Source organism: Leptodactylus fuscus, chromosome 1 (genome assembly GCF_031893055.1).
Source record: "Leptodactylus fuscus isolate aLepFus1 chromosome 1, aLepFus1.hap2, whole genome shotgun sequence".
NCBI classification, from domain to species: domain Eukaryota; kingdom Metazoa; phylum Chordata; class Amphibia; order Anura; family Leptodactylidae; genus Leptodactylus; species Leptodactylus fuscus.
In genome coordinates this window covers 48,771,822-48,784,548 of record NC_134265.1, presented here as the reverse complement: position 1 = coordinate 48,784,548, position 12,727 = coordinate 48,771,822, and the positions used below count along the sequence as shown (strand labels likewise).

At 41.8% G+C, this 12,727-nt stretch overlaps 1 protein-coding gene across 6 annotated transcripts in view; it reads right to left on the bottom strand.

Moving 5' to 3' along the window:
- The window catches only part of MAST4 (microtubule associated serine/threonine kinase family member 4), a 370,078-nt gene that overhangs the window by 29,734 nt on the left and 327,617 nt on the right, over positions 1-12,727 (bottom strand). For all 6 annotated transcript variants that reach the window (XM_075269800.1, XM_075269803.1, XM_075269804.1 and 3 more), the window contains 4 exons: positions 9,647-9,855; positions 6,923-7,061; positions 4,269-4,401; positions 1,544-1,709 (listed from right to left, as the gene is read on the bottom strand). In XM_075269800.1, coding sequence (XP_075125901.1) covers positions 1,544-1,709; positions 4,269-4,401; positions 6,923-7,061; positions 9,647-9,855 — 647 coding nt within the window. The remainder of the gene's footprint in view (positions 1-1,543; positions 1,710-4,268; positions 4,402-6,922; positions 7,062-9,646; positions 9,856-12,727) is intronic.

The following is a 12,727-nucleotide window of genomic DNA, read 5'->3' as shown; positions in this document are numbered from 1 at the left end:
CCTCAGTGAACTCATTAACAATCTGTGAATTCTCTTTGTTTGCTTTCTGCTTTGCATTATTTACTATGAGAGCCCCCCTGTTAGTCACTTTGCAGTTTATTTGGCTATTTGTTTTATTTGCGTAGACAGCACTTGGTAATCGTAAACCAATAGCGAGCCAGACAGCTACATATCCCTAACCGGGGTTGGCCCTGTTTTGCTATTTGCAAATAATGAACTTACTTTGTAAGCCGTAGACCAATTACGCTGGGTGACAATGATAAAATTAGCTGTAGAGAATCTCACACCACGAGAACGGGCTAATTGGGTAATATACTGATGGAAAAGATAATGCTGCGAGTGTAGTATTGTAAATCCGGTATTACATCAAAACTGGATGATATGAATGGAAAATGCACACCTAAAATGTATTGACAATGATACACACTAGGAAACCTTAGGTAGGTGGTTCACTACCATGCAGATACATGTCCAGCAGGAAAAAAAACTTTGGTAAAAGCTTCTGAGTGGGTTATAAAAGAAGCAACTGATCCCCTGCTACTCCTGTCCTGCTAGTCCGGATGGGATCTTGATAGTCCTGCTTCCTGGTGCTGTATTAAAGCACAGAAAATGCCAGGCAACTGGTACAGATGAGCAAACTGCTTCATTACGTGTCAGATTTATCATGAATTTTCCAAAAATCTCAGGTTCGACCAAACTGGAGACTTTTTGAAAGTTGACACTCACAATTTTTTTTTTTTTTTTTTTTTATTATTATACTCTGAGGTCTTTTACGACCCCCAAAGTATAAGTGGAGGCCCAGGGGAGGTGCAAAAGAATAGTAAAGCAGCCATACTCGCCTACTCTGGGATCCCTGGCAGAGTCTGGTGTTCTTTCCCAGGCATCTTCAGCCCTGGATGTGCTGAAGATGCCCCACTAGTGGTCATGTGGGGTGAGTTGATCTCATGACCCTTGCATCAAAGAGTCATGAAGTCAACAGAAGATGATCAAAGATGTGAGGGAGCCCAGGAGAGATGAGGGAAGGAGAGTATTACTTTTTTTTATATTTTGGCACTCCCCATGAGACTGAAGAGACCCCAGAGTGTAGTAGCAAACCTCCTGGTTTGCACTGAAACTATTGGACAAATATTAGCGGACTAATCTCACAAGGTTCACCCATGTCTAACCACTGGCACATTTCAAAACTGTTTAAGTCTTCAATAAAATTTAGATGGTAAATCTGCCCCCTTTATGGGTCAGAGAATAAACCTTTACAATCAAATACAATATTATACAATTAAAAACAATATACTTAAATACAAAAAGCAAAAGCTTAAATCACCCAAAATACATAGGTTAACTTTTGGAAAAAGACTGAATCAAAAAGTCTTGTTGACCTTAGAGGCCACCATGCTGGTGAAAACTCAACTGCAAAATAGCAAGAATCCCTCCATCTGTTTATAAGAGGATTCTAGCTTCTGGATTCTAGATTCTGAGTTACTGATACTTGTTGAAATAAAGTGGATAGTAATAAATCTGTGTATCACCTTAAACTTATACTTACCACTGATAACCTGACCAAACAAGTCCTCTGGTGTATCCCCAAAGAATGGGACGCATCCAACCAGGAACTCATACAAGATAATCCCCATCGCCCACCAATCCACAGGCTTCCCATAACCTTGTCTTAAAATGACTTCTGGGGCAATGTACTCAGGAGTTCCACAGACCTGAAAACCAATAAAGACAAGCTTGAAGAAGGCAAGAGACACTGAACATACTAGACAATTCATTGTGACATCGTAGAAATATTGGGGATTGGTGTAAGGGTGTGAGCAAGGCTAGGGACCCTCAGGTATTAGAACACCTCAAGGAATAGACTTCCTTCACTGTCTGGGTTACCATCAAGTACTTCACTATTTAAAGTAGTAAAATAACTATGCCCACCAGTGAAATTTAGGGGCCACAAGAGTAATTTTTATAGTGTGGTAGCCACAAAAGGGGCATTAAACTGCGAAGGCACCAAGGGGCCTGGATGGGATTGGGCAGGGGTGGGGTCATAGGCATGACCTATCACATAGAAATATGCAGATTTTGTCCCTTTTTCTGCCATCTGAAAGTTAGGTTACATGCTGTGGTCTTAAAGGGTTTGTCCAACTTCTAATTTAATTATTTAATGTGGCTGCTAAAGGGACCATAACATAAGCTATACTCGCCTCTTCCCAGGTGGCGGCAGGTCCGGTCTTACATTTACAAGTACGCTTGTGCTGGGTGACTGTTCAGTATGCATCGGCAGACATGTAGTTTGTGAAGAGGTCACCACTGAGGCCTGTAATTGGCTGCAGTAGTCACCCAGCACAGATGGGATGGGCACCTGTATACACAAGAACACACCTGGTCCACTGGAAATGGGGCCCACAGAGAGTTAAGTTTATTTTTTATGTTTATGATCCCCTAGCAGCTCTAGTAAATAATAAAATGCCAAGCCCTTACAATATATGGGCACAGTGTGACACTATTGTGTAGGTACGGTATTGAGGTATTGTTCTGCATTATATAGCAGCATTTATAACGTGTATGTGTATTTTATTTTTAAAGTTACAAGGGAAATTGCTATGAAAGGGGGGCAGAGCTATACATTATATCATGAAGCATCTATGCTTCCTTCCTGCACATTCTGCATATACAAACCCGCCGCGCGGTCTACCTTACCGGTGATGGATGGGACACAGCTGCTTAATTACACCGCCACTATACAAAGTTATACATGAGCCGAGCACTTTAAAACTAATAAACATCAATTTTCCGCATATATTCACAATCATTTTTTATTTTCTCCCCCCCTGCCCCCTCCAAAACTACACTTCAAGACACCAGGGATACTATGAAGGATAGACACCCGACGGTAGAAACCCTGCCGGTAATTCATTTGACGCATTGTGTATGTTTCAACCAACAATGAAAAATAATATATCTTCAGCCTAAAAAAGTCTTAAATTAAGAACAATGAGCCAGACCATTTATATTCCAGCAGGAACGTGAAGGAAACATACATTCAGCCACGCTATTGTTCAGACGGATTTCTCCCCTAAGTCACTTTAGAATAAACAGATTGTGGACAATTGGTAATGAGCCATGAAAAAAAGCAAATGGACCACAGCTAAGATTTTAGCACCTTTAATTGTACAATGCATCATAAGCCCCAAAAGTAGTCTATAGAGATTCACAGACCTCCGTTACTGTCTTATATATATTACGACAGAGCTATCTTATTCCTCAGTTTATGGACAAAGAAATGGAATAAGCAAAATCTCCAAGGCTAAGGAAACGCACAAGGATTTCTTCGCTTTCCATCACGCATTGCTTCTAGCTAATGGGCACAATAAGGAAATGTATATAATATGGTAGTACTGTATAGGACATGTTAATAGCATACATTGGGGCGATCCATAATTATCTATTACCCATAGCAGATAATGGCTACAAAGAGCATTTCTCACTTTGGAGGACATGACATGTCAAGGAATTATGGAGACACTCCATTGATATGGAGGAAAATTATATAATGGGTCATTTCCTTTGAAAGTAATACTGCAGAGAATCTGAACTACCAGGCTCCCCCATAGCTGGTCCTGGCAGCAGGAGACCGTCTTTACCGTTCTTATTTGGTACAGCTCTACATTGAAAATAAGAAATATACTGTATATACTCAAGTATAAGCCGACCCGAGTATAAGCCGAGGCCCCTAATTTTACCACAAAAAAAACTGGGAAAACTTATTGACTCGAGTATAAGCCGAGGGGGGAAATGCAGCAGCTACTGGAAAATTTCAAAAATCAAAATGTTTTTGGGTGCAGTAGTTGCTGGGAAAGGGGAGGGGGTGTTTTGGTTGTCTGTCTGCCCCTTCCCTGAGCTTGAGGACTGTTCCCCCCCCCCCCACTTGGAGTTCAGCCTGGCTGAATATAGGGTATCTGCAGTGCTCCTATTAACCCCTTCCCGACGGAACAGGAGCATTGCAGATCCCCTATATTCAGTAGACCGGGCACTCTCAGACACAGGATACCTAATGTGTTTGTGTTTCACAGTCATTTTCTACTTTTATATGTATTCTAGGGAAAGGAGGGATTTAGAACTTTTATTTATTTTTTTATTATATTTTTTTAAAGCTTCTTTTGTTTTTTTTTCACTATTTTATGGGAGATTCTATACATTACTATTGCGGCTGGTCATAAAAAAAAAATCTGAAAGTTTGACTAAGACATGGAATATTGAAACAGAGTTGCACAGACCTGTTTGTCCAGGAACTCGCGGGCGTCCTTCTCTATGTGACCCTCATAAAGGTTGGTCGTCATACTCATAAGGCCCACTTTTGAAAGCCCGAAATCTGTAAGCTTAATATGTCCCATGGAGGTTACCAGCAAGCTGTAAATCAAAGACATAGGTTAACTCCTAGGCCTGTACATTACATTTTAACAAAGTACGGGATTACTTCCTGATGTCAGGTACATTATATACGAAGAAAGAAGACATGCAGGACACCTATGTGGGCAAAGAAACGATTAGCAAAATCTAGCACGTCTACATTTGAGCTTCTATCAAAACTTCTGGGTTAGAAACTACAAGAAGCCTGTCATGTATCCTATAAGATTCCTAAAATACTTGTGACAAGTTTTGGACTGTCTGGGTTGGTTACTAGTGAGTAAAAAATATTTCCCCATACATTCTGCTTTTCATTGTTGGTTGCCCATTAAATGATGGAAAAAACTTTCTCGATATAAAAAATTTCTTAACATGTTTCACCTAGTTTCCCAGGACTAGTTTAGCTTTTGTGGTCTGTTAACATCCAGTATAGAGGCTTTAGTCATTTCAACAATATTCGATGGGGTAGTATTTTGTAGTTGCACGTAAAATAGATCAGAAGTGATGTATAACCCAACATATAACCGAATATTAATAGGCTGTGGAAGATCTCGGAGCCATGTATCCCATACAACCTCAAGATGAGTCTAGGTAAAATCCCAAGAAATGGAAAAGTGGTAGAGGCAGTCTACAGAGACTGTGATAAGGGTGATGCCAAAAAATGGCGACACCTTCAACGCTCGTTAGAAATAGGATCTGGACAAATATGATCAAGGGACACAGAATGCTTTCTTTCTAAACATGAACTCCTGAGACGCTCCTGCTCCATCTACATGACCAAAGGTAGGTTGACAGTGATAAACAAAGTGGTGTTCTTCTTTTCGTTTGCTCGAGATATCCCAAAATGAGTGGTGAAGGAAACACCAAATAAAAACTTTTGGCTTACTTTGTCAGGTGTTTGTTTTCAAAGCAGATCCCATCTCACACTATTCATGGCTGGATATATCGAGCCAAGAAGAAAGGTAAGGAAGCAAGTACGGACTCATCTGTATGCCTGGTTAGGTGACTAACCCAATTTGTGCAATCGGCCGCTGTTGACAGAGAATATTGTCTGCCGGCCTCTTCCTTAACCTTGCATTGATTTTTCTTTACAGTCATGACTACAATTTAATTTGCTCTATGTGGTTTTCAGAAATTGATGTAAAAGTTATGTTTTCTAAACTGCTCACTTTTCCAGGGATATATACCATTCACACTTCACAACCGGTACAAAACAATTACGGCTGTCAAGCAATCGTGAGAACGCCCACACGACACTTTCCTTGACTTCTGAACTGTGCCACCTTACAATGCTATCATCAGAAACTCTACACAAGCCCCCATTCACTTTCACCGTGGCAGTCATCAGGGCCTCTCATTAGGAGACGCGGAGCTAATTTGATAACATTACAGATTTTGTTTCCCCATTCTCATCAGTAACTGGGGGAACCATACTAGTCTGTCCATCTGAAATTTCATCTAGTTAAGCCTCCTAGTCACAATGAGGCAGCTAATCCACGCTGACATCATCACACTGCCCATCCAACACACATGCTTTGCATGCAGATAAAGTTCTATGGCCAATGCAAATGTGAAAAGAGGGGAATTGTTTTCTTTTGTGGAAATATTCAATGGCCAATCCCTCCAGGGCTTTGTGCGCCACAGGCAGTCTATTAATAAATGATTATGTACATGCCTAATGTAGTATGAAATGCGCAACCCAATGTACATGTCTGTATACGGATCACACATGGCCGGGGTCCTAATCTGCAGACGTCCTGCCATACATGCCATTTGTAGACCCTTCAATTTTGCAGAGGCTAAAATAATGTTACAGGGGTTATACCATGAAAAGGATCTCTCTCCTCTCCACAGGATAGAGAATAATTGCTGATTGGTAAGGGTCTAAGTACTGGGACCCTAACCGATTCCCGAAAAGAGGGGTGTTTTTTCTCCATTCTGCATGGAGCAGCAGACGTAGAATACACAACTCTGCTCCATTCACTTCAATGGAAGCACCAGAAAAAAAAAAACAAAGTTCGGTGTTCAGTTATCTGTGCCGTTGCCATTGAAACGAATGGACTGGAGCTCGCATTCACTGTTCACTGCTACATTCACAAAGGGGGTAAAAGACCCGCGTTCTCTGGATCACTGGGGGGTCTTAGTTATCAGTTCCCACAAATCAGCAATGTATTCCCTATCCTATGGATAGCGGATACCAGTAAATAACTTTGGTGGCATGACCCCTTTTAGTAGGATCTGAACTGCAATAGCATGGCACAGCCACTAGACAGTGTCCTGAGCAGGCTCCATATACACTATACATACATGTACGTGTTACAGTGTAAGACATGCTGGCCCCTATGGATAGATCTCCATGTAGCCCCCTATTCTGATGCCAACAGTCAAATTTATCCTCATTGGATTGGACTTCTGGATTTGACCAATCTTAACAATTCAATCCCACATAGCAGATTGCTCCTTCTTCCCGAGACCATTTTTCCTACCCCCGGACAACCCCTTTAAGTTACACTAAAGTACTTACTTATCAGGTTTCAAGTCTCTGTGCACGATGCCATAGTTATGGAGATACTCTAGGGCAAGAACTGTTTCAGCAAAATACATTCGGGCCATGTCTACGGGCAAAGGACCCATATTCTTCAGAAGTGTTGCACAGTCTCCTCCTATAGCAGAAAGTAAATGTCAATGGTTATTGATTTATAGTAGTAGTTACAGTAGTAGTCCCTGTAAAAATACAATAAAAAGTGAGTAAGCGGTTGTATACATCAATCCACCTCCATCTAGTAATGCTGCAATGTCATCCTATAAGACCTTAAGGTTTTTTTTTTATGATTTATGTGACTTGTGTGACAAAGCGACAGTTCACACGCAGTGTTATTTTATTATACCAGTACTGTATATATGACATAGAGGGCTGATAGTCTCTAATAGTTCATTTCTTTTGCATGTTTGTGTGTATTGTGTACTGTGTTGGTTGTAGTCATAGGAACAAAAGATCCCATAACCTTAGAATACAAGGCAGGGATTGTTCTTATCAGGAGCAGAACAATGGTTGACTACAGAACAAATATGTCAAAAGTTTAAATAACAAAATGCAGTCGCCGGTCCAAAAGTTATACAAAAGAAGACAAAAAGAAAAAATGCTCCGCGATTTCAAGTGCTGTCTATGGCCAAAATGCTAAAATTAATGCCATGTGTGAACATATCAATGGTGAAAAGGGAAAAGCAGTCGCCAGCACCTCTGACGGTTATCAACCTCCGACATATGGCAAGGGAACATCGGCCACTTCCACCAAAATTGCTAAGACGTATGGCCAGCTTAACATTACTGGATGAGATATGACTAGAGATGAGCGAGTACTGTTCGGATCAGCCGATCCGAACAGCACACTCGCATATAAATGAATAGACGTAGCAGGCACGCGGGGGGTTAAGCGGCCGGCCGCCGTCAAAGCGGAAGTACCAGGTGCATCCATTCATTTCTATGGAGCCGATCCGAACAGTACTCACTGTTACTCTAGTATCTCTAGATATGACGACTACACAAGCCTCATATATAAGAGAATATGGTTTGGCCGTTGATATTCTTATTCACCGATCTCATCAAAGCCTAACCGGTCTTAATCGCCTATTTCTGGCTCATCGTTTTATATTTTTATCCAAATCTCTTAATACAATTTAGTTTTAGACAATGTTATATTCTGTCTATATGGTTCAGAAGTTGTCAGCATTCCCAACAGGCCCTTACTGGTGGTGTGCAAATAGATGACTAACAATGGGTAGACATGCGTCCAGGTACTCAGGCAGTGTTCCTAGAGCTGTGCACATCCAGCTGTTGTAAAATTACAGCTTTCATCATACCCTTGCAGCAACACACAGTCGGGGCATGCTGGGAGTTGTAGCTTTTCAACAGCTGGAGAGCCACGGCTTGGGGAACACAGTAGTGAAGAAGGAAAATTAAGCATTCTACTTCGTAAATCCCATAGCATAACGTAAGGATAAAAAATACCTGTATGGCCAAAATAAATGCTAGACTGCAACACGAATGAGAAAACAGAGCTAATAATGGAGTTCTCACTAAATTTTTGTACTCTGATAGATCTATAGAAGTACAAGGAAACTTTAGAGACATTCAACCCATCCTCTTGGCATCCCGTACATCAAAATCGATGGTCACTGGTGATACACATAACTGGCTTTAGGCCGGGACCCCATGGCGTTTTACAGTAACTGCAAAGTGGATGGGATTTTTACGAATCCCATGCCCACTTTGCAGTAAAAACTGTGCCACAAACACGCCACCATTTCCAAAAAAAGAGCGGTCTTGGAAATCGCAGCATGTCAATTATATCTACAGTAACACTGATGGTTTCCCCATTTATATAATTGAAACAGAAAGTCCGTGGAGGAAAAGTCTTCAAACTTTCTGTTTAAAGCACTGTAGGAAGAACCGCAATGCGTTGCTGGCGCGTTTTTTCCCGCAGCGCTTTGTAGCTGTGGGTTGTCCCGTCGGGCCTTAGCCTTAAAGTGATATCATAGGATGACAAAAAACCCAGGAAGGGTCAGGGGGTGGAATAAAATAAAAAGTAATGCTCACCTACTCCTAAGTCCTCCATGTAGGCTGTGCATCCATCTTTCTCTGCTGTGTTGGCACTGGCTAGGCCTAAGTTTAGGGGTTCAGGTGACCGAAATCACTGGCCTTAGCAGTCTTATATTGGATATCAGTGACATATCAGAATTCATTCAACATGTGACTGATATGGACAGTGATCGGCAGTCATCTGCATGTCCAACTCATCGGACAGAGCGAGGGTCTTAAAGGGGTATGTTCTGGAAACCTCCAACAATTGTCAACACAATCTCATCACAAAGCTTAGGACCTGTTCACACTAGGGTTATGGCTTCCATTTATATTAAAGCTTGGACAGATCTACTTTGAAAAGTATCTCAAAAATTCCTGATGAATCCTTTGACTTGTATAGTTGGTCCCTAGGGTTTCGATTAGGGTTTAGGCATCCTTTGGGGTAAGAAAAATTCTGCAAACCAAGTTATTTTTTACCTCTAAAGTAAACTTATCTCTGATGGAAAAGGGGTCAGGGAAAACATCAGTGTGAACAGGAACTTAGCACACTTCGACAATGTTTTTATATTGAGCTATTCCTTCTCATATTCTCCAACTACTGATGGAAAGTGTGAATTCACTACTTTTCAAGTTACAAATGCAGGAACTGCAAGTAAAGTATCTTACCTTCGACATACTCCATGACCATACATAAATGACGTTTCGTCTCAAAGGAGCAGTACATGCTGACCACGAATGGGTTCTCTGCAAATGTTAAGATGTCCCTTTCCACAAAGGCCTGCTGAATCTGATTCCGAAGGACTAGGTTCTGCTTATTGATTTTCTTCATTGCAAATCTCTGACGGGTTTCTTTATGTCGGACTAAGTAAACAGCCCTGGAGAGGGGGGGGAAAAAAATCCATAATTTGTAATGAATTTTAGTTAACACTTATCGATTGAAAAAAATTCAGTACTGAAAAGTCAAGAGTTAGAGGGGAAAAAAAATCTTTATAATGAGCTTCAATAATTCACAGCCTTTAATTGGAACAATAAGGAGTCAAACATGGTAAGTGGAAGAAGAATTTGCTCTTTTTTTGCATACTAGATGAAATCGATCAGGAAGAGATCGATTCCTCCTAAAAGAAACAGAACAAGAACCAAAAACATCCACTAAAACTTCTCTTAAAAGTTGAGATTTGGGGCACGAAATCTTTGTTGGTCTTCTTGATCTGTTTGATGTCTCGATAATCCAGTAGAGAGCAGTGTTGATCTACCATGTCATGCTCAATGTTGATCTACGATGTCAGATGTCATGCTCAATGGCTGTCAAGAGGAGAGTCATCAAGATCCATCCATCACAAAGCTTCACACTGAAGATGTCCTCCTCAACTGAACCATAAATTTTTGTCAATTCCTTAAACTATAAACTTCTAACTAGATCTCATCACAAATCTCAACCTTTCCGTAGCCAAAAAACTTTGTGAAACATAAGCCTATAAACCATCTCCTCAAGAAATTCCTCAGACTAGGAAAGCATGGGTCTGATCCATAACATTCGCTATGAATCTACTCCACATGCAATGAAAGCCTGGTAAACATTAAGCTTTCTTCACTTCCATGGCAAATTTCCAGCAGAGCTCGGTGAACAGATGCTGCCTTCCAAATCCAAAGGAAATAAATCATTTTGAAAAAGTATCGGAGTCATTGTGAGCCTTTTTTTTCTATGTTCTCTTCAGCTGAAGCAAGCTATAGAAGACTATTTATGAAGTTCACCGAGAGAGAACTATGATCACATGAACAAGGAGACCTTCCGCATCAGAGCATCTGAGACAGCAGCGACAGACGAGACGACAAGCACCAGCGCACAATTTTTGTAATGTTTTTCTAATAACAAGTATTAGTACATATAACCTACTGGTCAGCACCGGTTTATCTGTCCAATGGTAACCAGCAAAAATCAGATCAGCGGAGGTGCTGGCTTCTCAGGAGTTTTCTATTGGGATCTCACCAGCCAGAAAGATGGCAGACGCCCAAATTAAAAACGTATTTCCCACCTTTCAATTTGTTTCCTGCAACCAGTATAACAGTATGGTACTGTAAGCACAGAAGGAGCCAATTCTGTTGCTATACCAGATCTTGGTACAGCATATGATCATTCCTTTGAAATCTGCTTCTCCAGCTGTGTCTCCCCAACAACCCGGGGGCACCTAACACAGAAAAGTGATTGAGGTTTCAAGTCTGGTGGGAAATCCGGCATTAGCCTTTGAGAGTCTGATGAACCAAGGCTGAAGATGAAAATAACCAAGCACTGAATAATATATACAACACTGAATTTAAAGGGATTTTCTGGAACTAAAATACTGATGACCTATCCTTAGGATAGGCCACTAATATTATTTTGGCGGGAGCCAAGCACAGAGGACCCCACAGATCAGCTGACTGAAAAAGCAACATGACACTTCTTCACTGGTCATGCAAGACGTTCATCAGTCACATGGCCTGTCTACGGCTCAGTCTTGTTCAAGTGAGTATAGGACTTATTTGCAATACCAAACATAGACTCTAAACCAGGGGTCCTCAAACTGCGGCCCGCCAAGCACTTCTGTCTGGCCCCGCTGACAACGCCGGCAGACGTGCATTTATAATGAAGTTCCTGGGGAGCTCAGGCCAGGCCATGGAGCGCACTTCACTTTACCTATTGGAGTGCACCGCTCCCGATGTCTGTGCGACCTGCTCTGCCTCCGGCCCACTATTTAAAAAGTTTGAGGACCCCTGCTCTAAACAATGTATGACACTGTGCTTGGCATGTAGTGAAGAGGTGTTGTGCACTCTTCAAACAGCTAATGCTTGAGGGTACCAGATAGTAGACCCCTATTGATAACTTAACCCAAGGATAGGTCCTCAACAGTCCTAATAATACTACAGCATATTAACGTTGATTGAACCTCCCTATTTCAGTGGGACTGGCTTACCATCCAATATCTATGGAAGTTGTACCCCACCCCACCCCACAAAAGCAGATGTTTGGTTGAGTATGGGTTGTAGGAAGAAATAGTTGTCTAAAGCTATTTGACGTGCATGGTTCACTTTTGCGTTCTGTATTCCATTTGGGGAGTCTGCTTGGGGAACAGAATACTGAACACAATGACAAGCAGTGAGCTTATGAAAGCACACAGACCCCATAGACTATAATGGGGTCCGTGTGTTTTCCATGTGCTGACTGCATGAGTCATGCGGAGAGAAAAGTTCTTCATGAACTACTTTCCTCTGTGCATGACTCATGGGGAGACCGTGTGGAAAACACACGGACTCTATAAGGCCAGGTTCAGATGGGGTCTTTTGGGGCTGGATTTTGACGCGGAAAAAACGCCCCCCATTGAAATCAATGGGAGACGGTCATTTCCTTTTTCAATTTGTTCCCGCTCGCGGAAAAAGGAAATGACCATCTCCCAATGAAAAAAAAAAAAGTGACATGCCCTTTCTTGAGGCGGATTTCTTCAGACGTCCTCCTTGTGACACTCCCTCCCGATTAGGCCCATTCATTTGGGCCTAACCCGGAGTGGTATGCTGCGACTGGATGCCAGTGTATTGTATGCACTGCACCGGCATCTAGTCGCAGCTAGCAGTTTTTTGGACTGGATTCTGAGGCGACCACCGCATCAAAATCTGGTAAAAAAAAACCCCATCTGAACCCGGCCTTATAGTCTGTGTGCTTTCATTGCTCACCGCTTGTCAATGCGTTCAGCCTTCCGCTCGGGGGGTTCCCAA